This window comes from Moschus berezovskii, chromosome 5, assembly GCF_049115385.1.
Source record: "Moschus berezovskii isolate FMDL1 chromosome 5, NW_MosBer_1.0, whole genome shotgun sequence".
Taxonomy (NCBI): Eukaryota; Metazoa; Chordata; class Mammalia; order Artiodactyla; family Moschidae; genus Moschus; species Moschus berezovskii.
Genome location: NC_142464.1, coordinates 67662652 through 67688538, shown reverse-complemented (window position 1 = coordinate 67688538; position 25887 = coordinate 67662652). Strand labels below are relative to the sequence as shown.

Genomic DNA, 25887 nt, shown 5'->3' with positions numbered 1-25887 from the left:
ATTTATAAACTAGATTACTTGTTTATTAGCACAAACCAGGATAATTGTATGGGTTTTCAGGCCATTCATTTCCAGTAGGGAAGCTTACCCAGAAAACCAGTGAAGATTAGAACATTGTTTGATTAGTGCAAATTCATATCAGAGGGAATTGGATCATCTTAATTATGTGCTTTGGGTACCTTTTTTCACTCTAGGGATATACTTGCCAGGCATTGTAATTAGGTGAGCCTTCCATATTACCTTCTCTGATCCATGCAGGAATATACTAACAGGTTCTTAAACTCTCTGATTACCATTTTCCTTCTCTTTGGAATCCATGAATGGGTTAGATCTGATGGTGTCTGAGATTAGATTTAGTCCTTGGGAAGGGCAAAATTTCTAAGAATTTGATCAGTTTGATTATTTTTGTTCTTGTTACTGAATAAATTGACATTCTTTTGTATAACTCAGCCCCTTGTCATTTTGATTAGTGTGAATCAGTTCCCCTAATCACTTGAAAAGTCATCAAAATCTGTGAAATAGCTTTGCTAACTACAGAAATTAGTCTAAGTAGCTAAGTCGTGTCCAACTCTTATGATCCCATTGACTGGCCCGCCAGACTCCTTGTCTGTGGGATTCTCCCAGCAAGAATTCTGGAGTGGATTGCCATTTCCTTCCCAATCCAGGGATCGAACCCAGGTCTCCTGAATTGCAGGCTGATTCTTTACCAACTGAGCTATGAAAGCCCAACTACAGAAATTACTTTTCCTTTAACTATTTCATAGTTTCTGATTAAAGTTGAAATAGAGTTTCAGATCTTTGTCCAGTACCTAAGAAAGAATTGCTGAAGCCAAACTGTGCAGGGAATATAATCTCAGAGGTCAATTCTGGGCTTAGAACTAATCTTGATATCTGTCATTTTAGTCTAAACCTGTCATAAAACTGACCTTTGTACACCAGCATTTAGTTAAGAATTGCACGGGCGTGTTCACCTATGAATTTTCCCTTGGCAATGAGTTATGCTACTGTGTTAGAGGGCAAAGGTTTTATTGTGCTGCTTGACTTCCTAAATATTAGGCCATTATAATCTTTGTGACACTTTTTCAGTAATATCAGTTACTATAATTTTTTCCATGTTTCATGCTGGTACAGCTGAGAGCAGGCTAGGTCATCCAATTGGAACATTACTTTTTTTTTTTTTAATCACTGTTTTCATAATTCTTAATGGGTCTGAATGTAGGAAATCGTTCCCTATACCTGTTACCTCGATAGTTTTTATAAAGTGTGATGAATATGCAATGTGATTTCTTTCAGTTTTCTGTTCTCGATAGTCAGTCTTGCTGTTTCTCTTCTAGTACAGTCATGTTTGAAATTAAGAAGATCTGCTGCATCGGCGCAGGCTATGTCGGTGGGCCCACGTGTAGTGTCATTGCTCACATGTGCCCCGAAATCAGGGTGACTGTTGTTGATATCAATGAATCAAGAATCAATGCATGGAACTCACCTACACTTCCTATTTATGAGGTAAACCATATTAAACAATGCATTGTTCTTATGCTCTTTGCTTTCTTACTTTTTTTGCTAATTTAATTTGATGTAAAATTCTATGACTTAACTGATAGAAATAAAATGGAAAAGTCTAAATACATATTATGAACATTACAGTTATGTCAGATATGCCCAGGGAAAATGTGTAGAAAAAGTATACTGAATAATAATAATTGTTGTATTCGTGGAGTGAGATGATGAGTAGTTTTCTTCTCTATTTTCTAATTTTGTCTGTTAGTATGGCTACCATATTATAATAGTACAATTAAAATGTGGCATTCTGTAAAAATAAAAATAAAAAAACTGGTTGTTTCTAATATTGATTCATGTAATGCGGGAGACCCGGGTTCGATCCCTGGGTCGGGAAGATTCCCTGGAGAAGGAAACGGTAACCCACTCCAGTATTCTTGCCTGGAGAATCCCATGGACGGAGAAGCCTGGTAGGCTACAGTCCACGGGGTCACAAAGAATCGGACACGACTGAGCGACAGAACGGAACAGAACGGGAAGCCTATTATATTTTTGGATTATTGTATTTATATCAGATAAACCTTGAATGAATAAATGTTGTCTTTCATGTTCAGTGTTCAGTATCAAAAATTTGTTTAAATTGGAATTTCAGTATTTCTTTAATTTAGAGAACTCATACTTAGGAAAGTGTGTCTCTATTTTATTAAGTAAGGTTTCATTTTAAAATTTTCATGATATTATTCTTTTGAAACCCAACAGAAAAGCATTTGAAAATTTTGAGGATAGCATTTTTCTCCAACATCAATGTATTCTTTTTTTTTTTTCCAGAAAATTTTTGTTATTTTTAAGACTCTTATCAACTGTAGTCTTTAAGCAGTCTTTAGAAGGGGAAATCTCTGTAAGATAAATCTACCTGCTATTTATAGGTCTACCAATAGAAATCCATGATTTGTTAATATCTAAATCAGACTTAGAATTTTTTTTAAAAGCCCTATGGTATGTGGTAGCTTCTGTTTGTGCTTTACCCTTTCTTCCTCTACCAGATGAACTTCCCATAATACTTCTTTAAATACCTCAGTGTGGTATTACTACTGTTTTGGTTTGCAGGAATTTTTAAAAGCATTTTGGAATGATAACTTGATTAAGAGTTTAATAATTCTGATATCCATCAAAGGGCTGGAAGTCATCTGAAATCTTGTGAACCATATTTATATACAGTCATTCAGTCAGTCCAATTCATTACTGAATTATTACATAATTATTATGCCAGCATAATTTTTCAAACACAAAGTGTAACAGAATGGCTAAAATTATGACTGCCAACAATGCCAAGTGTTGACAAGGATTTAGGGCAATTGGAATTCTATGCACTGCTGTTGTTTAGTTGCTAAGTTGCATCAAACTCTCTGTGACCCCATGGACTATAGCTTTCCAGGCTCCTCTGTCCATGGGATTTCCCAAGCAAGAATGCTGGAGAAGGTTGCCATTTCCTTCTCCAGGGGATCTTCCCAACCCAGGTATCAAACCCACGTCTCCTGCATTGCAGGCAGATTTTTTACCACTGAGCCACCGAGGAAACCATTATACACTGCTGATCAGAACATAAATTGCCTGCAGCCAGTTTGTAAAATGTTTCAGCGGTAATTATTAAAACTGAAAATATGCATAGTGTGACTTAGGAATTCCACTTCAAGGTGCATATGCAACAGAAAAGCATACATATATGCATCAAAAGACAGTATTATTAACAGTGTTATTCATAATAACCCCAAATGGGAAACACTCTACGTGTTAATTAGCAATAGAATGGATATATAAATTATAATATAATTTTATAATAAAATACAATACTACATTGAAAAAAATCAATGAAACTACTTCTGGGTGTGCAAGCATGTTTAAATTTTCATAAAAGTAACAAGTCATTGGACACAAGGTAGTCCATACTGTGTATCCCATTTATATAAAGTTCCAATATAGATATACTGGTCTGGTGATAGAATTCAGCATGATGGTAGTTTGAGGGGTTGTAGTTACTAGAAGGGAGAAGGCAATGGCATCCCACTCCAGTACTCTTGCCTGGAAAATCCCATGGACGGAGGAGCCTGGTAGGCTGCAGCCCATGAGGTTGCTAAGAGTTGGACACGAGTGAGTGACTTCACTTTCACTGTTCACTTTCATGCTTTGGAGAAGGAAATGGCAACCCACTCCAGTGTTCTTGCCTGGAGAATCCCAGGGACAGGGGAGCCTGGTAGGAGGCTGTCTGTGGGGTCACACAGAGTCAGACACGACTGAAGTGACTTAGCAGCAGCAGCAGCAATTACTAGAAGAAGACATACTGCAGGCTCTGATTTAATGTTTTTTGGTTTTGTTTTTTTGACCCAGCCAGGCTTGTAGGATCTCAGTTCCCCAACCAGAGACTGAACCCAGGCCACAGTAGTAAAAACCCGGAATCCTAACTAGACCACCAGGGAACTCCCCTGTTAATATTCTTCTAATTCTTATATGGATAGTGATTACACAAGTGTGTTCACTTCTGAAAACTGAGCACTTTTCTGTGCTAAAGTATATGTACTGTTTAAAGCTTCTTTTTACCTCACTAAAATTTTTACTTAAAAGATTATCTCGAGCTATAAGAAGTATAAGCTATCTATAATATGTTGGCTTTAGATATTTTTTTCTTGGAGAAAACAAAAACATTAGTTGATCAGAAGAATGTTCCCTAGTTAGATTCTTATTAGTAGTACTGTTTTTAAAAAATATTTTTTAAAATTTATTTATTGACTGTGCTGGGTCTCAGTTGATGCCGAGGTTTTTCTGTAGTTGGGACGAGCGAGGGCTACTCTAGTTGGGTTGCATGAGCACTCAGTAGTGTGGTTCCCAGGCACTAGAGCACAGGCTCAGTAGTTGTGGCGCGTAGGCTTAGTTACTCCATGGCAGGTGGGGTGTTTCCAGACTGGGGTTCGAACCCATGTTTCCTGCATTGGCAGGCAGATTCTTTAGCCACCAGGGAAACCCAATTGTTGCTCAGTTGCTAAGTCGTGTCCGACTCTTTGAGACTCCATGAAGACCAGTGCCATTTCTATTATCTGAAATTTGAAACTCTTTTTCCTGAGACGTCAGTGCTTTAAATTAAAGATAGTGTGTTCCACAGATACAGAAAACTTGTGATTACCAAAGGGGAGAGGGAAGGGAGGAGGGGCAAATTAGAGATATAGAATTAGCAGATATAAACTATATGAAGTAGATACGCAACAAAATTATCCTGTATAGCACAGGGAATTATACCCATCATCTTGTAACAACCTATAATGGAGTATAATCTACAAAAGTACTGAGTCACTATAATATAGACCTGAAACTAACACAATATTATAAATGAACTATACTTAAATAAAAATAAATAACAGCCAAAAACCCAAAATAAAAGTATTAGTCAGCCACAAAAGAAGTGAGAGGGTGATCTCAACTTGCCATGTTATACTTTTGTTGCTTTTTTGACAAATTAAAAGTTAAATTCCTCAAAAAAAAAAAATAGTATGTTCTACATTGATATTGAATCCAATTGGGATATATACTTAGATAAAAAGAATTAAGATCTAAGATTATTTTTTTCCATGTCTTACTTGTTTTTTCTCAGTAACCTACCAAAAAAATCAAAAGTCTTTCTTGTTGTTTCACACTTTTATTTCATAAATTTTTTCTTCTTTAAATTTCTTTAAATAGAATCTAAAAGATTTGAAAGTCTGTCTAGCACTGGTGCCCATTAGAAACAATGTTTGAGTTCTCAGAACTCTAACATCCCATAATTGTATTGGCTTTATTTAAAGTTGTAATTATTTGGTCTTCATAGTCTTATTTTTATCTCATTTTTAATATATCTACTCCAGAAAATTAGATGATGAAAAGCTAAGCAGCTATTTTAGTTCTGTACTAGTTACTGTAGCTTGCAAAGAAATGAAGTCTTTCAATAAAACCCAGCTGACTTTGGAGGTTAAAAACATGGCACTGCTATTTTAAAATTCTAGAAGGAATCTTCTTATAACAAGAAGATTCTTGTTTTAACAAGTAGAATGGTTTTCGTCTTAGCAAGTAAATGACTTTAGGCTTATAATTTTCATGTGTCTTTCTTAGACATCAGTTGTTAAAAGACACTCGCTGAAGGAATATATTAAATTATTTCCGTAGCATTGTGTATTTAAAAAAAACAAAAAATTGGGGGGAAAATATTGGGAAAATGAGCCATGTGACCCAATTAGCCATTTGCAAATATATGTTAGGCCTTTGTTCCATTTTTTATTTCTTTATTTTGTGTTGTAAAACTATTCCTACACATTTCCTTGGCCATATTGAAGGTGTGAATGTTAGGTGAGATGTCAAATAGGGAGAACTGTGAAAGAAGAAAAACAAATGACAAGTTTAACCAGAGCTCATGCTGTTTCATGAATTCCTTTACTGAGTAGCTTATACATGTTGTTACCAGTTGTGACTTTACACTGACCTGTCTTGGATAAGGCAAAGAAATATTTTATTTCTGGAGAAACTTTAGATACCTTTGCAATCAACTTCCTCCTTAAATCTGTATCCTATAATGCATTTAAAATATGTAACCAGGCTTCCCTGGTGTCTCAGTGGTGAAGAGTCCACCTGTCAGTGTGGGGGACGCAGGTTCAATCCCTGGTCCAGGAGGACCCCACATGCCATGAAACAGCTATCCCAGGTGCCAATACTATTGAGCCTGTGCTGTGGAGCCCAGGAGCTGGGACTGCTTCGGCCCGCAAGCCCTGGAGCTTGTGCCATGCAGCAGGGCAGGCCACTGCAGTGAGAGGCCTGGACACCCCAACTAGAGAGTGGCTCCCACTTGCAGTGAAGACCCGGCACAGCCAAAACTAAATAAAATTAAAAGAAAAAGAATATTTCTTTAAAATAAAATATACACGTAGATATTTGTTTTCAATGATACTATTAAATTTTATGGTATTGATTTTTCTTTGTAAATAGCAAATTTTCATATCAGAGGACCTCTTGGTGATTTATGTTTAAGTCCTGAGTCGGACACGACTGAGCGACTGAACTGAACTGAACTGAACTGATAGAGAAATGATAAATCATATGTAATTATCATATTTAATGAGCTCTTTTGAATACACAGCTTCCTTGAGAGTCATTCCATCCTCACTCCACTCACTCTGAGACTCACTGGAATAGAGAAATTTTGTTTTTACTTTTCCCTGAGGCTTGTGTCCTATCTTTTTGCCTTTTCATACTGTTCATGAGGTTCTCAAAGATAATCACGATGGTGTGATCGCTTACCTCGAGCCAGACATCCTGGAATGCAAAGTCAAGTGGGCGTTAGGAAGAATCAAATGAACAAAGCCAGTGGAGGTGATAGAATTCCAGTTGAGCTATTTCAATTCCTAAAAGATGATGCTGTGAAAGTGCTGCACTCAATATGCCAGCAAATTTGGAAAACTCAGCAGTGGCCACAGGACTGGAAAAGGTCGGTTTTCATTCCAATCCCAAAGAAAGGCAATGCCAAAGAATGCTCAAACTACCACATAATTGCACTCATCTCACATGCTAACAAAGTAATGCTCGAAATTCTCCAAGCCAGGGTTCAACAGTAGGTGAACCATGAACTTCCAGATATACAGGCTGGTTTTAGAAAAGGCAGAGGAACCAGAGATCAAATTGCCAACATCTGTTGGATCATCGAAAAAGCAAGAGAGTTCCAGAGAAACATCTACTTCTGCTTTATTGACTATGCCAAAGCCTTTGACTATGTGGATCACCACAAACTATGGAAAATTCTGAAAGAGATGGAAATACCAGACCACCTGACCTGCCTCTTGAGATACCGGTATGCAGGTCAGGAAGCAAGAGTTAGAACTGGACATGGAACAACAGACTGGTTCCAAATTGGGAAAGGAGTACATCAAGGCTGTATATTGTCACCCTACTTATGTAACTTTTATGCAGAGTACATCATGAGAAATGCTGGGCTGGATGAAACACAAGCTGGAATCTAGATTGCTGGGAGAAATATCAACAACCTCAGATATGCAGATGACACCACTCTTATGGCAGAAAGTGAAGAAGAACTAAAGAGTCTCTTGATGAAAATGAAAGAGGAGAGTGAAAAAGTTGACTTAAAACTCAACTCTCAGAAAACTAAGATCATGGCATCCGGTCCCATCACTTCATGGCAAATAGATGGGGAAACAGTGGAAACAGTGTCAGACTTTATTTTGGGGGGCTCCAAAATCACTGCAGATGGTGACTGCAGCCATGAAATTAAAAGACGATTGCTCCTTGAAAGAAAAGTTATGACCAACCTAGACAGCTTATTAAAAAGCAGAGACATTACTTTTCCAACAAAGGTCTGTCTAGTCAAGCCTATGGTTTTTTCAGTAGTCATGTATGGATGTGAGAGTTGAGCTATAAAGAAAGCTGAGTGCCAAAGAATTGATGCTTTTGAACTGTGGTGTTGGAAAAGACTCTTGAGAGTCCCTTGGACTGCAAGGAGATCCAATCAATCCATCCTAAAGGAAATCACTCCTAAATATTCATTGGAAGGACTGATGCTGAAGCTGAAACTCCAATACTTTGGCCACCTGATGCGAAGAACTGACTCATTGGAATAGACCCTGCTGCTGGGAAAGATTGAGGGCAGGAGGAGAAGGGGACGACAGAGGATGAGATGGTTGGATGACCGACTCAATGGACAAGAGTTTGAATAAACTCCAGGAGTTGGTGATGGACAGGGAGGCCAGGCGTGCTGCAGTCCATGGGGTCACAGGGAGTCGGACGTGACTGAACTGACTGACTGACTGAGGCTTGTGTGATCCAACCAGGGATTGAATCCAGGCCCTCAGCACTGAGAGCTCAGAATCCTAACCACTGGACCACCAGGGAATTCCCAAGGGAAATATTTAGAAAGAAAAATGATCAGACTTGACTCTTGATTATATAAAAGGATGAAGGAGAAGAACAAATCTAGAATGATATTCAGGAATTCAGGGCTGAGGAATTCCTTGGTGGTCCAGTGATTTAGGTCTTGGCACCTTCACTGCCATGGCCTGGGTTCAGTCTTTGGTTGGAGAACTAAGATCCCACATGCCACAAGGAATGGCCAAAAAGAAAAAAAAGAATTGAGTGCTGAAGGTGTAAAGTTAAGATTATTCAGATATTAAAAAAAAAGTATTACACAGGCAGCAGTAAAATCAGAGTAGGTTAGCCCTCTCAGGAAGGGCCTATAGTGAGAATAGAGCATGAGTCAAGGGCAGAACCCTGGAAAATACCAATGTTTGATGGTGGGTGGAGGAAGAAATGCCTTAGGGAAGCTATGAAGAGTAGTTAAGAGAAGGTGAACCAAAAGCCAGAAGAGTTTTAGTAGTGCAAACTCCATAAAGAAGTATGTCTTGATTATGAGTGACTAACACAGTGGCCAGTACTCAGTAACTGCTTGACAAGTATTTGCTGAGTGAATAATCTGTCAATTATGACAGATACAGGAGGAATAAGAGATGAGACATATTCTTGAAATGCAATAGTATGGGGGCCATTGCAGCTTTTACAAGAACAATTACAAGTGGTATGAGATTGAAGAAGTAAGAGTGTAGAAAAGGAATGACTCTTAAAAAGTTTAACAAGGAAATAAAGGTGGCGGTCACTGAAGAGGGACATAGGGTAAAGACGATTTTTTAAAATTTATATTTTTTCGTATGGTTGATAAAGAATCAAGCATGTTAATAAACTAAGGTAGACAAATCACATAGAGAAGGAAATGTCAAAAGAATAAAAAGAAAGGAGCTAACTGATGGAATAAAGTCTAGAAAAATAGCAAAGATGATGAAGTCAAAAGCACTAGAAGAGGAATTGGCCTTGAAAGTCCCCTTCTCAGAAATTGGAGGGACGTAAACAAGGATGGGGCTTCCCAGGTGTCTCAGTGGTAAAGAATCCACCTGCCAGTTGAAGAGACTAGGGTTTGATCTCTGGGTTGGGAAGATGTCCTGGAAGAGGAAGTGGCAACCCGCTCCTATATGCTTGCCAGCAAAATCCCATGGACAGAAGAGCCTGGCAGACTACAGTCAATGGGGTCAGACAGGACTGAGCATGCAGGCATGCAAATAAGAATGGATAAAGATACTGTTTTGTTGGTGGGAACGGGAAATAAAAGTGACTGGGACATTGGTAAATTGCAGTTGTTGGAACATGGGAGGTACAATCCTCTGAAGAACCTGTCGTGTAGGGTGGAGCAGTAATCTCAGAATGAGAGGACAAGTAAAAAGATGACGAAGCTACACTGAAAAACTCAGCTAAGTGTATTTAGGGTCCACAAAGTTGTGTTCATTGTGATTTTTTTCCCTGGTGGTCCAGTGGTTAGTGTTACAAGTTTATATTTTATGGGTCAAAACTATATTAATAAAAAAGTAGTCATTTTCGCTGCCTAAGAAGGAAATAGTAATGACCATCAGATGAAGCTTGGTAATAAGGTATTCATGTTTTTACTCAGAGAACAGAATAGTAGACTGTTAATATTTAACAATGAAAACATTTTGTGTTACCATATTTGTTAAATAGTTATTACTTTAATGTTAATTTTGTTCATTTAAAAAAACCATTTAATAACTATTTCTATAAAAACCAAACTGGATAATTTGCTTTGCTTTTTCTGAATAAAACAAAAGTTAATTTTAACCTATGAAAGGATCTGAGTTCTTCCATTAAAAAGTACCATATAAATTTGAAATACTAATTATGATAATTACATAATGAACCTAATAAGAGGTAGAACCTGTGTTATAAACTGCTTCTGCATTTGTTTTCCGTTCCGTTCCGTCGCTCAGTCGTGTCCGACTCTTTGCGACCCCATGGACTATGTAGCCTACCAGGCTTCTCTGTCCATGGGATTCTCCAGGCAAGAATACTGGAGTGGGTTACCGTTTCCTTCTCCAGGGGATCTTCCTGACCCAGGGATCGAACCCGGGTCTTCTGCATTGGAGGCAGACGCTTTAACCTCTGTTGTTTTGGATATCTACAAATATCCCATTGATTTTAATGGAATAATGTAGTTGTTCATGTTGAAGTCTTATTAAGACTTACTATAAATTCTGCATTGCTCTGATTTTAGGTTACTTTAATTTAGAAGATTATATATAGGAATGAATTAAATCTCTGTGGAATAATCTTTTATTCTAATTTTCTAGAACCTAGTCAAAATAAGGAAACAGTTGCTATAATTGGTGACACCAGGGACTTTCCTGGCTGTCCAAGGGTTAAGACTCCGCACTTCCACCGCAGGGGGTGAGGGTTTGATCCTGGCCAGGAAACTAAGATCCTGCATGCCATTTAGACAAAAAAAGAGAAATTTCTTGAACTGAATAAAAATGAAAATATAACATATCAACAATCAATCAACATATCATAAAAAATTATATGGGAAAGTAACAATTTTTTTTGATAGACATGTTTCTTATAATAGGACTTAGAAAATATAAATTTATGCATATCAACTATTTCACAACTAGTCTGAATGGCCTGTGTTCTATGACCTGGATTCATGGGAGTAAACCTGCATTCATAATGACGATGCAAAATCAAATGTTTGCTTGAAATCACGAAAGACTTTGACTTTCCTGATGATTATGTGATACTTGGCATTAACTGTTAACTCTTGTGAAATAGTCTGGAACATGGTCAACAATGAAATGCATTAAGTTGATCTGCTGCTTTAATTGTTCAAGTTCAGTTTTGCTTTGTTTATTATGTTACATAATGTGCATTAGATGGCCTTTGGTACCAGTTTGAATTTTCTACAGAGGTGTTATTTGAGAGCAAATCTAGACCTTTAAATTACAACATGACCTTTCCCTTAATGAGTGCAATTCTGTGCTATTGGATTATCTCATCTGGCTGGTAAAATGTATGTGCAACTTCTTTTCTTTTTCTTTTCTTTTTTTTAGCCAGGACTAAAAGAAGTGGTAGAATCCTGTCGAGGAAAAAATTTATTTTTTTCTACCAATATTGATGATGCCATTAAGGAAGCTGATCTTGTGTTTATTTCTGTAAGTATTTTCCTTTGCTGTGTGAGTTAATGTAGTCTTGTCTGTATAGAAGTGTCATTGTATTTTAATGATAAATCCAGTGGCATTAAGTCATAGCATTACTTAGTATAAAGTTGAATTTTGAGTCTCACTAATTTTTTCCAACACTTCACCAAACTCTGTGATCGTCTGATCATTTCAGATCATTGAATAAATAAGTTCAGAGAAAGTTCTAGTCTGAGATATAGAATTAGGAAGTATTGATAACTTGTGGGCACACGGGGGCACATAGGGTGATAGTATATGTATTTTGTTGGTTTTTTTTTCTTTCTGTTTATTTATTTTACTTTTCAATATTGTATTGGTTTTGCCATACATTGACTTGGTTCCACTGCTTGGTGTAGGTACGGTAAAAAGAATCAGGTAAAGTTTGCTGCAACTGTACAACCATCTCCTATCTAGATGAATTTGTATTCCAAAAATCATTTTAAATTAATTATTTAGAACTTGGCATAGCTTGATTGGGTTGTTAGGCTAGTCCATAAATAATTTCAGTTCATAATAGAACCTAACTGTTGTACCCTTGTAATTAGAAAAGTAGAATCAATGCTTGGGAATACACTCTGGTATTCCAATATGTGAACCAAGGTAGCTTTTTTTCTTGCTGTTTTGATGACTCAAATATTCTGTGTATAATGGTATAGTTATCACCAGGTGGTAGCTGAGCTAGGGTGTTATATGACTTAAGACCTTTATAGCCTATGGAGTACGGGGAAAGCCAGTGGTATGAGCTTGGACTGGGTTCCATGAGATAAAGAAACACCAGGGGCGTCCACAGAGTAGAGATGATGTTGAATTGATTATGTGTATCGAGGCAAAAGCAGTACTGTTAAGAAATATGAACTCCAGGAGAAAGTAGTAATGAAACCCTTGGTGCAACTGTGCTATGTCTTTTTAAAAATTACTTCAGAGGAACTGGTGCCAGTTTTGTGACTCGCCTATCCTTTGTCTGCTCAAGCTTGTAGAAGGTTAGGGTAGAGGCATAGAAAAGGAGAAATTATTTGGGAGTATCTGGATGCTTGGAGAAAATCAAGAACTTACCTTAGTCCCAACATTTGGATAACCACAACCTAGAATGGGAATAGGGGACTTTTCTGTAAGAAAAATAATTTTTTTTTTTTAAAGAATCTTTACTTAAGGCAATAGAGTTCACCTTAGTGTGTTCTGGCAAAGACAGCTGATTGTACACTCGCTTCTCTGCCAGTCTAGCCTGAGCTCCCTTGACTCCCTTGAGTCTTTCCAAGCTATTGCTTTGTGTGCCTGTTAGTTATTTTTGTGGTATGACTCCTACCTAGTTTCCATTTTTCTCTGCATCAGTTTTTTTTTTAAAACTGTGCTTGTTGTATACTTTTCATTATGAAAAATAGCAAACTTATGCAAAGGATAAAACCAACAATATAATGAACCCTTACTTACCCATTCTCCATTGTCAACAGTCATCATGGTCATTCGTTCTTTTTGTTTTTATAATTTTTTGGCTGCTCCTCAGAGTATGTGGGATCTTAGTTCCCCTAGCCAAGGATCAAGCCCACACCCCCTGCAGTGGAAGAATGGAGTCTTAACCACTGGACCACCAGAGAAGTCCCCAATCTTCTTTAATACTTCTCTCCCATCCTAGATTACCCAGATTATTTTTAGGTGAATTCCAGGTAGGAATAGTTTTATGCTATGGAATCAGTTTTCAATCATTATCTTTAGAGCTCCTTTACCTGGGGAAACATCTGATCATCCCACATCTCCAGCATGTCTCACATTGTCTTATCAGTCATTTTTGCCCTTCTGTGCGCCACTGCACCCTGACTTCCATACCTAAGTCTTTTCCTAAGTTGTTCCATGCGTATAAATAAATTCTCCTCATGCTTTTCACACCTCATCTAAATCTTCATGTTTTTATTTATTTTGGTTTCATTCTTTTATTTGGTCTCCCATTAAGTTATAAGCTTGTCAAGAGAAGAAAATTGGTGCTACTTACTGGTTCAAAAATTATTCCTATATAGAAGTTTGGACTTTGCAGAGTATTTTCACTTTTATGTGAATGTTATGAAACTCATGAGTTAGATTTTAGAGAATGTCTTATTCTCATTTTCCAAAGAGGTCATTGAGACAAAGGCAGCCATACTTCCCCACGGTTACATGAGACAGCTAAGCCAAAACTAAATGCCTGGACTCTGAACTCATGGTTTATTTTTCTTTCTATATGATAGTCTTTGTCTGTATAGTATTCTGTATCCTGGAGGTGCTAGGTAATTTATAGTTCTAAATAGCCAAGAAAGCGTTTGTGAATGACGCTGCAGACATTTATAAAAACTTATTGATATAGGTCTATAAAAAAAGGAGAGTAAAGGAGTTTTAAGTTTAGTTTTAAAGACTAGGATAATATGTTACATATAATCAGGAGAAATAAGAGAGAACTTATTTCATTTCAGTCCGTGAACTCCTTTCGGAGTCTTAACTTAGTGAAGTGAAAGTGAAAGTCACTCAGTTGTGTCTGACTCTTTGTGACCTCATGGACTATACAGTTCATGGAATTCTTCAGGCTAGAATACTGGAGTGGGTAGCCTATCCTTTCTGTAGTGGATCTTCCTGACCCAGGAATCAAACCAGGGTCTCCTGCATTATAGGTGGATTCTTTACCAACTGAGCTATGAGGGAAGCCCATATGAGCTATGAGGGAAGCCCAAACTTAGCTTAGACCCTGCCTATCCTGCTATCCCGGAGAAGGCAATGGCAAGCCACTCCAGTACTATTGCCTAGAAAATCCCATGGATGGAGGAGCCTGGTAGGCTGCAGTCCATGGGGTCGCTAAGGGTCGGACGTGACTGAGCGACTTCACTTTCACTTTCCACTTTCCACTTTCACACATTGGAGAAGGAAATGGCAACCCACTCCAGTGTTCTTGCCTGGAGAATCCCAGGGACAGGGGAGCCTGGTGGGCGTCCATCTATGGGGTCACACTGAGTCGGACACGACTGAAGTGACTTAGCAGCAGCAGCAGCAGCATCCTGCTATCCTGACTCTGACACATATATAGTAGCTGCTCAATAGAAGTGTAGAAATGTAATGAGTGAGTTCTCCAGGTACTTCAAACTGTCCCCTAAGGTATTATATTTATAAAATGTATTATTTCTGTGAAACTAATAAAGGGTGAAACCAGGGCTACTGATGATGTTAACTTCCCACTTGACTAGTCAGTTGATGATCCAGGGTGTATCTTGATATAAGTGAACATTTCACAGATACTTTGTTCTTAATTCTGTATACTTTCATCAGGTGAACACACCAACCAAAACCTATGGAATGGGAAAAGGCCGTGCAGCAGATCTGAAGTATATTGAAGCTTGTGCTAGACGCATTGTGCAAAACTCACACGGGTACAAAATTGTGACTGAGAAAAGCACGGTCCCAGTGCGGGCAGCAGAAAGTATTCGTCGAATATTTGATGCAAACACAAAACCCAACTTAAATTTACAGGTATGAAAAAGGAAGCATTAGAATCTGGCCTTCTTATGTAAATATCAGTGCTTCGAGTTGTCCATAATTAATTCTAGCTTAAAACTTTCCTTTGCGTTGTGATTTTAGGTGCTGTCCAACCCTGAGTTCTTGGCAGAAGGGACGGCCATCAAGGACCTGAAGAACCCAGACAGAGTACTGATTGGAGGGGATGAAACCCCAGAGGGCCAGAGAGCTGTGCAAGCACTGTGTGCTGTGTATGAGCACTGGGTTCCCAGAGAAAAGATCCTCACCACTAATACTTGGTCTTCAGAACTTTCCAAACTGGTTAGTATGTAGCATTCAACTCTGTATTAAATTATTAAATTTAAGCCAAGGACTTATTTCTCTTAACCCTGATAAGCTACCTAGGTACTTTCTTAATAAAAAGATATGCTTATGAAGATAATATTCTTGTTTATTATGAAATAATTTCATAAGGGGATCAAATATTTGGGTATAAAATATTTTAGAATATGTAAAAGAAAATAGGGTGTACTAAAATACTAGTTTTAAAAATCACTCATTCCCTTCTTTTTACTTTCTCTTTTTTAAATCTTCACCTTTATTTATTTTTTTAATATTTATTTATTTGGCTGAACTGGGTCTTAGTTGCAGCATGTAGGATCTTAGTTGTGTCATGTGGGATCTAGTTCCCTGACCAGGGATTGAACCCAGGCCCCCTGCATTGGGAGCAAAGAGTCTTAGCCACTGGACCACCAGGGAAGTCCCTTTTTACCCTTTCTTAATCACCTTTCTTCTCTAATTTAAAACATTTTTCTGAATCAACCCACCCATTACCTCTTCAGATTGAACCCATCAGAAACTTTCATATCTCCTTCAGTAATTTGCATTAACTCGATGAAATATAATGCAGATTATATAAAATGTTTATTTTAGTTCATCGTATTCTTCCTTTTTTTTTTTTAAAGACAGCAAATGCTTTTCTGGCCCAGAGAATCAGCAGCATTAACTCTATAAGTGCCCTCTGTGAAGCAACAGGAGCTGATGTAGAAGAGGTGGCAACAGCCATTGGAATGGACCAGAGAATTGGAAATAAATTTCTGAAAGCCAGTGTTGGTAAGCTGAAAGTTTTCTATACATCAAGTAGGTTCTTTTAGGTAGATCTCTAACTTTAAGGAAGCCTTTGCTTTACACCCTTAAAATAATGATTTCATTATACATGTAGCCTTCAGCTTATCAGGGAATTTCTAAGTGAGACAATAGTTGCATATATTGTTTAATAATTAGTGACTGGTTAGTATATAAACATGGTTCAGTGTTTCAGAAGAAATATATTAATATTTTACTAGAACATTTAGGTGGAATAAGTTTAGGAGATCACATCAGAAATCATGTAACACCTTACTGAAGCAATAGGAAAAAATTCCTTATCATTTGCTTTTCCTACTGATACATTTATGCAAATGTGACCTTAGTGAAATATTTTCATTATTTGTGGATTCCATATTTATGAATTATTTAGCCTACTTGCTAAAATGTCTTTTAACCCAACATCAATACTCATATGGTCATTTGCAGATATGAACAGAGCCGCATAAAATTGAGTCATCCAACACATACATTCCCAGTTGAAGTTGAATAAGGCAATACTCTTATCTTCTTGTTTTCACTCACATACTGCAAATGTGTGCTGTTTTTGTGGTCTGTTTAGTACCATATTTTTTGCATTTTGGTGCTTTTTTCCCCCTGTGATTTCACTGTTTAAAATGGCCCTCAAGAATATTGCTGAAATTTTTTCTGGTGTTCCAAAGTGTCAGCAAACTATGATGTAGTTTACAGAGAAAATGCGTGTGGTTTGATAAGCTTCACTTCAGTGCTGTTGGCTTTGAGTTCATTGTTAATGAAGGTCAACAATATTTTTAAATAAGGTGTCTCTAAATATAAGCACACATACAACAAGATTATGTTAATCAGTTGACAAAAAACATTACCAGAAGCTTACAGGAACCTAATGCTGTATTTTACCTACAAGCAGCACTTCAGTGTTTGCTAATTCAGTGTTTGTGGCGAATTTATAGGACATAGCTACTGAGTTTAATGAGAACTGCCTATATTTTTGGGTTTAATAATAAAGTTGATGTAAAGGTAAAGAGTCTTTTACAGATTGCGCCATAGGTAGCACTTCCTATGTTTCTGGGGCTTTATACCATTTTTCAGTACTGATTTCCTGGCCTTTTCTTTCTGATATTTTCTTCTAGTGACCATTTAATAAAAATAGCTACTGTTTCCTGAAGGCATGTTTTGCAACAAGTTCTGAAACAGGGGTTTATATATCTTAATTTATAACCTGTTATATAAAAGTGTTGCTGATTAAGGATTGGGGGAATTTTTGTAAGTTGCTCAGTCATACAACTAGTGAGTGGCTAGGTGTGTCTGATTTCAAAGCTCAAGCCAACCCTCACTGTATACTGCACTGCACTCAAACAGTAGTGGGCGAACTACAGTCCTCAGGCCAAATCTGGCCCACAGCTTGTTTTTGTAAATAAAGTTTTATTGGAAAATAGCTATGCCCATTTGATTACATATTGTCTATGACTGCTTTTGAACAACAAAGGCAGAGTTGAATAGTTGTGCCAGAGACTACATGACCTACAAAGGCTAAAATATTTTTTACTGGGAATGTTAAAGTTTGCCAGCTCTATGTTAGAGTGAGAGATGTGGAGCAGTTATTCCAGCTAATGAGGGAAAAAATAGAAATGTAGCCACAATAAAACTTAAGTTATTATAATTATTAGGAAATTATTTATAGAGTTGATAGTTTCTTGCAAATTTCACATAATTTATAAACTCATTAATTTTCCCACATTCAAATTTTATTATCAAAAATCCTAGCATAGGCCCTCTGATTAGTATGACACAGAAGTTTGTAACATGATTTAGTTGTGTGGTTCCAAATGAAAATATTGTCATTTTTTTTTTTTCTTTCTTCAGGTTTTGGTGGGAGTTGCTTTCAAAAGGATGTTCTGAATTTGGTTTATCTCTGTGAGGCTCTAAACTTGCCTGAAGTAGCTCGTTATTGGCAGCAGGTATTTATAGTCAACAGTTTATGATTAACTTCCAATTAAAACATGTCATCTTTTTCTGTCAAATGTTTTTGAGAGTATTAATTTTTTCCAGGAACTCAATTATTATTATATTCAATTTGTTCATTTTAGGTTTATTTATTGAGCTTCTGTGTTTACAATTTGTCTGTTTTGGTAATCAGCTATGATGAAAGTTTATTATAAACAAGTTTTTCATTTTAATAACAAAATTTGCTCCTTATGTAAAGCAAAAACTTTTCATTGTAGTTCGTCATCTTGAAAGGCAAAAGAAAGAAGTAAAAGAAGAACCTCTATTGTTATGCTTGCAAATGATTTGCATGTGTTGATATTTGTTTTGTCCCTTTGAGATTCACAGAGCTAAAATTGGAGACCCTACTCAAACTGGAAATAGAGTTAACATTTATTGAGTGCTTACTCTGTGTCAGGCACTCTTTAAAGCACTTTATATGTAGTATCTTAGTTCTCATCATTAATATTATCCCATTTATAGATGGGGAAGCTGAGGCTTAACAGTGTTAAGTAATTTGCTCAAGATACCAGTAAGTGTATGTACCTTTTCCAAATATTTTTTCCCCAGGTTTATAATTTTTCAGATTTCAGCAGTGAGTAGAAAGGTAAGGAAATGAGCATTTTTAGGGAAATATACACTTCTAAGTTCATTTCATTCAATCTAGTGTAAGGGCTTTATGTTACTGTCCATTGTGGGGAAAATGCAGATAAAGGCTTCATTTACCAGGTTCCATGGCAGTCCAGTGGTTAAGATTCCACGGTTCCACTGCAGGGAGCACAGGTTTGATCCCTGGTTGGGGAACTAAGAACCCACATGCCTTGCAGCTATGTGGTAAAAAAAAAAAAAAAAAAAAGGCTTGATTTTTCTAAAGCTTTGAGCTCATTTCCCAAGCTCTCAGACTCTGAGATGGCTTCTAGAAGCTTAGAGCTTTAAAAAAATAGTCTTTCTTTAAATTCCTCTGGTCACAAATACGATGTTTGTTTATAAATTCTTAGGAGGGTTAACAGATTAGATGATCAGAGACTTTACTGCTCACAAATATGATGTTTGTTTATAAATTCTTGGGAGAGTAACAGATTAGATGATCAGAGACTTTTACTTGTAACATTTAGTTAAAAATTTCTGCAAATGTTCATGGTGTTACGGTTCATCCGGAGGCAACTGTAGCTCTGTACGTGGTTTGTTCTCTATCTTCTTCCTCCTCACATTCAGTTTTCATGAGGGGTCTGGTTAAGCATATGAGTGAGTACTTTGCTTCCATAGGGTTTGAAGAAGTTGGCTAAGGAGAACACTATTTTCTCTGTGCCTTTTTAGGCTGGCCTCATGGCAGACCTCAAATGGGGTTGGCATTTACCTATGCTCCCCACCTTAACATCCATCCCAGTCTGATGCATGTAAAGTTAAAACCAAATGAAACTTAAAATTTTCAGGGTGGGGAGGAGTGGGAAAGGAAGGGAGTGGGTAAAATTCTTTGTTTTTTCTAATCTGTGCATGTTAAAGAGGTTGGTAACTTTTGCCTCCTGTTAATTCATAAGGCTTGTATTCATATAAGAGTGCTAACCATAAAGCTGTAAGCAGTGTATGCACAGGCTGTACCTCTTTTAACTGATCCTTGCATAATTGTACATGTCCTTTCAGGTTATAGACATGAATGACTACCAGAGAAGGAGATTTGCTTCCCGGATCATAGACAGTCTGTTTAATACAGTGACAGATAAGAAGATAGCTATTTTGGGGTTTGCTTTCAAAAAGGACACTGGTGATACAAGGTATTAATTGTTTCAAATATTTCAACCTTTCTGATAATCTTAACTCCTCATCCTTATTTTTTTGATGGTAGCTCTATATGTGAAATACACGTGTGTGTATAGTATAAAGAGTAAAAAAAGTAGACGTTCATATCCTCACAAGAAATAGAATCTCACCTGTATATTAAATTCCATAGGTATTAAAATCTATGCCATTCGGAAGCATAGCAAAGCTGGGTTTTGTTTTTTTCCTTCAGGGAGTCATCTAGTATATATATTAGCAAATATTTGATGGATGAAGGTGCACACCTCCATATATATGATCCAAAAGTACCAAGGGAACAAATAGTTGTGGATCTTTCTCATCCAGGAGTTTCAAAGGATGACCAAGGTAAGTCAGGCTTTTTCTCTCACGTGTCATTTTGAGTTTGGGCTCCCAAACTTATTTATTCTCTGGAAACCTTTGGTGGTTCAGTTTTTGTCATTTTTATCATTGCTAGTTTCCTCTTTTCAACCTCAGTTCTCTAAAATTAAACTCTCAGACATTGCTTCATCAACTTTGATATGAAATAATCCAGTCCCGATTAGTAATGTAATTACTAATTAGTAATCAAGTAATAAAGTAGATTACTCTAACAATTTTTCCAAGATATTCTTTTAAAAAGCCCCAGAGATTATAAGGAGATGCTTCTGGGACAAGATTAGGGACTACCCCAGGCCCCTCACTGTTATCCCCACTCATATTTCAACCAGACCATTCCACTTCTGTCAGACTCTCAATTCCTCCTGCAGTCCTAGTGTTAAAATGCATAATCTCAAATCACTCCTTTCTTACTCCCATTTTTTTTGGGTTGTTACAGTGGCCCGGCTCGTGACCATTTCCAAAGATCCCTATGAAGCATGTGATGGTGCCCATGCTGTTGTGATTTGCACTGAGTGGGACATGTTTAAGGTAAAGGGACAGAAGTGAGATTAAGGAAAATTTTAGAGTCGTTCTAATAGTATTTGGGGTGGAGTATGTGTTCCTGTATATTCTCTAATTATTTCTCTGGTTCTTTCTTTATAGGAACTGGATTATGAACGCATTCATAAGAAAATGCTGAAACCAGCCTTTATCTTTGACGGACGACGTGTCCTGGATGGGCTCCACAATGAGCTACAAACCATTGGCTTCCAGGTAAGCATCGTCTTGAATTGATTTTGTTTCATTTGTTTGGTCGTTTGCTTTTTAAAATGGCTTTGAGTTTTTTTCTTTTTTTTCTTTTTTGGCTACACTGGGTCTTTGTTGTGGTGTGCGGGCTTCTCATTTTGCTGGCTGCTCTTGTTGCAGAGCACAGGCTCTAGAGCATGAGGGCTTCAGTAACTGCAGAACACGGGCTCAGTAGTTGTGGCACGCGGGCTTAGTTGCTCCTCGGCATGTGGATCTTCCCGGATAAGGGATCGAGCCCAGGTCCCCTGAACTGGCAGGTGACTCCTTAACCACTGGACCACCAGGGAAATCCCTGGCTGTGAGTTTTATGATTTTAATATTTTCTCATTTAACAATAATATAACTCGGAAAACGTCAGTCGGTTCTCTGGAAGATCTCTGGTATTTGTGAAGTACTCTACTCCCTCCTCAAATTCATAACCTAAAGGTCATTCAGTTTGGTCTCTCTTACAAAGTTTATAGGGCCAAGATGTGCCTCACCCTACCTCCTATAAACATCAAGTAAGAAAGTGTATACATTAAAATTATTTTTTTCTAGAGCCTCCCAAGCTGCGCTATTACACTGTGCATACCACACTGACCTCTGAGGCCAGGTCATTTATTCTTATAGAAATGTTTTAATACTGTAGTCGTCCCGTGTTGGTTTAGGATCCTCTGTCTCTGAGTGCTTAGCACTATGCTGGTCTGAATGAAAAGTATGGGAGCTGCAGAGGTGCTGGCCCTCTTTTAATTCAAAGCTTGTCGGTTAGTTAGGAACGTTTGCAGAGCAGACAGAAAGCTGCACAATACATTTTTATGTTGCATCCACTTCAGTATTACCAGGGGCCTCAAAGGTATTAAAAAGAAAGAACCGCTTTCCATTTCCTCAGCAGACATGGAGTCTGGGCCCCAAGGGGGAGGTTGGTAGGATAAAGAAATCTGCCAGGAAATTGTTGTCAGCAGAGTCCCAGAGCAGAACAGAGCGTGGCAGTGTTTAGAGTTGGCTGTGTGCGTCTGCTTAGCACCAGCTGTCTTGGAGAGGTACTGATAAGGCCTCGTTCCCTGTTCGAAATATCTGATCTGTTTCTCTTAACCTGTCACTGACTTGTTGAAGATCCTTCTTACTTAGAATTCAGTGCCCACTCCTCATTCATGAGAGATTAACTTGCGACACAAATCAGGTGACATCCTTGTCAGTTCACATTCCATCAAAGACCCTGGGGACTCTTTTATCCAGCCCCTCCTTAGTGAGTAATGGGACTGTTTCTCCCAATCATGACTTAACTCAGCAGTGTTATTTTTTAAACATTATTTGCAGGCACAGAAACATTTCCTGTGATTGCTGTTTTACTCATCTAGAGGAGAAATGAAGAGACATATATATATATATATATATATATATATATATATATAATGAGTTTGAGCTCTTATAATGAACTATTCCTAGTAAGGGTTAAAAAAACTATTAGACTAGAATTGCTAAATAAAGAATATTTATAAGCCATTAAATAAGACAATTGATTAATACAAAGCAGAGGGACCTCCTTGGTGGTCCAGTGACTAAGACTCCACACTCCCAGTGCAGGTGGCCTGGTTTCAATTCCTGATCAGGGAACTAGATCCCGCATGCCTCAACCAAAGTTCACATGCCACAGTTAAAGATCCTGTATGTAGCAATGAAGATCGATCTTGAGTTCTGCCACTAAGACCTGGCATAGCCAAATAAATAAGTAAACAAAGCAGAAGCCCTTTGTGGTATGAGTCAGCATTAAGTATTAATTTTTAATTAAAAATGTCCTTTTTAATTAAAAATACATTTCTGAAAGTTATGTAGTATATTTATCTCTGCTGTAGAGAGGAGATAAACTATTATTAAAGAAACAGTGTCTTTAAAGATAATATTGATAATTTTGGAAAGAGGGGGAAAAGTTTTAAATGTAATATGCAAAATGAGAATTGACTACTATTGATTTATTGAAGGTTGATTTAATATGCCAGACACTGTCCTGAGCACTTTATCTAATTGAATCCTTACCACAGCCCTTTGAGGTAGGTGGGTAACACCATTTACGAACAAGGAAGAAAGACCTTAGAGAGTTTAGGTATCAGCGATTATCAGTCAGGTTTCCAACTGGAGCCTTTCAGACTCTGAAGCCTGAACTTCTAAAACCTATGCTATTATAACTTATACAAGATTTTTAGAATAAGGGAAACAAGACATTAGAATAGAGCTTGAAAGAATGTGAATTAACGGGAATCTGGCCTGTTTGTTGCTTTCACATATGCTTTTAAAGCCACAGTGGCATGTAATCTCCTATTCTGTTTGAGGGAGTCTGGTGTTAAGAATGAGAGGAGTGAGCATGTCTAGATATGAATATGAAAAGGGGAATGTAGACTGACTCTAGAAACAAAAAATATGGAAGGAACCAAAGGTCTTTCATAGCAACCCACACAACCTGAGAAACTTTTTCTGCCTTTAAAAAGAAAAAAAAAATCATCTAGGTTTTAGCCCTTATTAACTATATGACAAAGTTTTACGTTTAGGTATTGCTAACAATTTTCTTTTCTCTTCTAGATTGAAACAATTGGCAAGAAGGTGTCTTCAAAGAGAATTCCATATGCTCCTTCTGGTGAAATTCCAAAGTTTAGTCTTCAGGATATGCCCAACAAGAAACCCAGAGTATAGACATTGCCATTTTTATGTGTAACTTTTTTGGTACTTCAAGATAGCAAATACCTATCTGATATTAAATGATAAATGAACCAAGTGCTTTTAAGGAAACAAAACTATTTTTTTAATAATCAAATTTATACTAGCTATATGGGAATTAGCATATCTGATAATTATGGAAACTAGAATTTTTTTACATATTTTTATAATATTGTTACCTCAGTGATTGGATGAGTAGCAAATAATCATGTTGGTTTTAATGGTGTCGATTTTTGTAACATTAAACTTCAAACACTTTTTACTTTATAAAATATCTGTAGGCAGCACTTCAATATCGAATGGTAATGGGAGTGGTACTCCTCAGTTTTTCTGATCAGTGGTTTATCTACTTATTAAGTATGTATTTTCACTGCTGGAGTAGGAAGTGACTACTCACTCCAGTATTCTTGCCTAGGAAGTTCTATGGACAGAGGAGCTTGGCTGGCTACAGTCCATGGGATTGCAACAGAGTCAGACACAATTTAGTGATTAAACCACCACCCCCATGTATGAAATGACTGTGCTAAATACTGGGCTAAACCTGTTAACCTTTCCAATAGTGTCATGGAGATTTAGCGTTTTCTGGATTAATTGGGTGAGGTATTTCCCATGCCATTTCTTGTCGCCCTGAATCGAGGAGGGTGCCATGGACAGAATGTGGCCTTTGTGCTTTTTTCCCGCCTATGCTTCCACGTTAGAAGTAACCCCACAGGTATGGTTTGGTTATTGTCCTTTTGCTCCTTTTGTTTTAATGGGCTGTATCGATGGTTTCTTTAGTCCACTGCCCATTTCCAATCAATCCAAATAAGGCTAAAAGGTAATGTTTTTTTTTAAAAAAATGAAGAAAAAAATCAGTGTAGTGAAAAGTCTGTATCATTCCTCTTCTTGTTCTTCCTCACTGGTCATTGTTTTTTAGTCTAAAAGCCCAAACTATTTGTTACTTTTACTTTGTATTTTATTCCTGTGACTCACTGCAGTTTCTCCCATTTTAAGTAATAAAATCAATATTATCTCATATATAAACTTACAGTAGTAGATTTTACAAGTTAATGTATAGCATAATCCTAAAATAAGGAATTTCGTGTTTTCATCTGCTTTTTTTCTTATGTCTCTTGTTGACTTATATTTTATTTTCTCTTGTGTTTATCATTATTGAAATATGTCCATTTGATGCTTGTGCTCTGCTGAGAGTATACAAATTGAGTTAAACAGATACAAATCTCATCCTTTAGGAATTTTGCAGTTCAATAATACAGAGATAAAGATGAAGACAGAGATGTCTGTACAGATACCAAATACACAAATAAAATATTCTTCATAAGCCAGTGTGTGGGTTATTTTTTGTCTAGTGCAAGTAACTAAGTCATGACAGTATGACATCAGGAAAATCACTCCTTTTTTGAGAAAGGGGCATTATGTTGTTCTTTCAAATGATGCCAGAAAGGGAGAGAACAGACCAGGTACTGGCAAACAAAATCCCATGGGCCAAATCTGGCCAGCAACCTGTGAGCTAAGATGTCTTTTACATTTTTACATGATTACATTTTATATGGTTTCATATATATTGCTATCTGATTCTTTAAGAAAAAGTTGGCAGACTAAAGTGAAGGAAACAAAACAACAGGAAGAGACAATAGATGATCCCTCACTCTTAGATTTTAAAATGGGAGTGGGCTTATTAGCTAGAACTGCCCTTCATTTCTGCTTGAGAATATTCTTATATTCTGCTAATAAAGTCTAGTAAAGGGATTATAACGCAAAGCTGTCTTGCTAAAGCAGTTGAATTAGGCACTGGTTTTAAGTTGCAGGATGCTTCAATGCCTAGGATTGATCACTAAATGTGTAAAACATGGTTACTGAGTAGAACGTGGGAGAACTGGTAAGTGGAGGGAAATACAAAAGACAAAGAGCCATGTAACCTGGCTGTAATGGGGAAGAAGCCCCAGTGACTTGGTAGGTTAATTTATAACAATTTGATACCTTTATGTGAAAAGTTTCAAGATGGTTACCATTGTTTTCCCGATTAAGACAATTAAAGACCTTGTGTTTTTTTAAAATTGATACATGTTTC

The 25887-nt window shown here is 37.2% G+C and overlaps 1 protein-coding gene across 2 annotated transcripts in view; it reads left to right on the top strand.

Moving 5' to 3' along the window:
• Positions 1-25137, top strand: part of UGDH (UDP-glucose 6-dehydrogenase) — a 31854-nt gene extending 6717 nt beyond the window's left edge. Inside the window, exons 2-12 of one of the 2 annotated variants that reach the window (XM_055434889.2) lie at positions 1340-1503; positions 11463-11564; positions 14874-15074; positions 15183-15380; positions 16025-16172; positions 18048-18142; positions 19809-19939; positions 20176-20309; positions 20779-20870; positions 20985-21095; positions 23682-25137. In XM_055434889.2, the coding sequence (XP_055290864.1) occupies positions 1342-1503; positions 11463-11564; positions 14874-15074; positions 15183-15380; positions 16025-16172; positions 18048-18142; positions 19809-19939; positions 20176-20309; positions 20779-20870; positions 20985-21095; positions 23682-23792 (1485 nt within the window). In that variant the 5' untranslated portion in view covers positions 1340-1341 and the 3' untranslated portion in view covers positions 23793-25137. Of the gene's footprint in view, positions 1-1334; positions 1504-11462; positions 11565-14873; positions 15075-15182; positions 15381-16024; positions 16173-18047; positions 18143-19808; positions 19940-20175; positions 20310-20778; positions 20871-20984; positions 21096-23681 lie in introns of both variants that reach the window. The other variant, XM_055434888.2, reaches the window with a different exon arrangement.
• Positions 25138-25887: the final 750 nt, after the last annotated feature.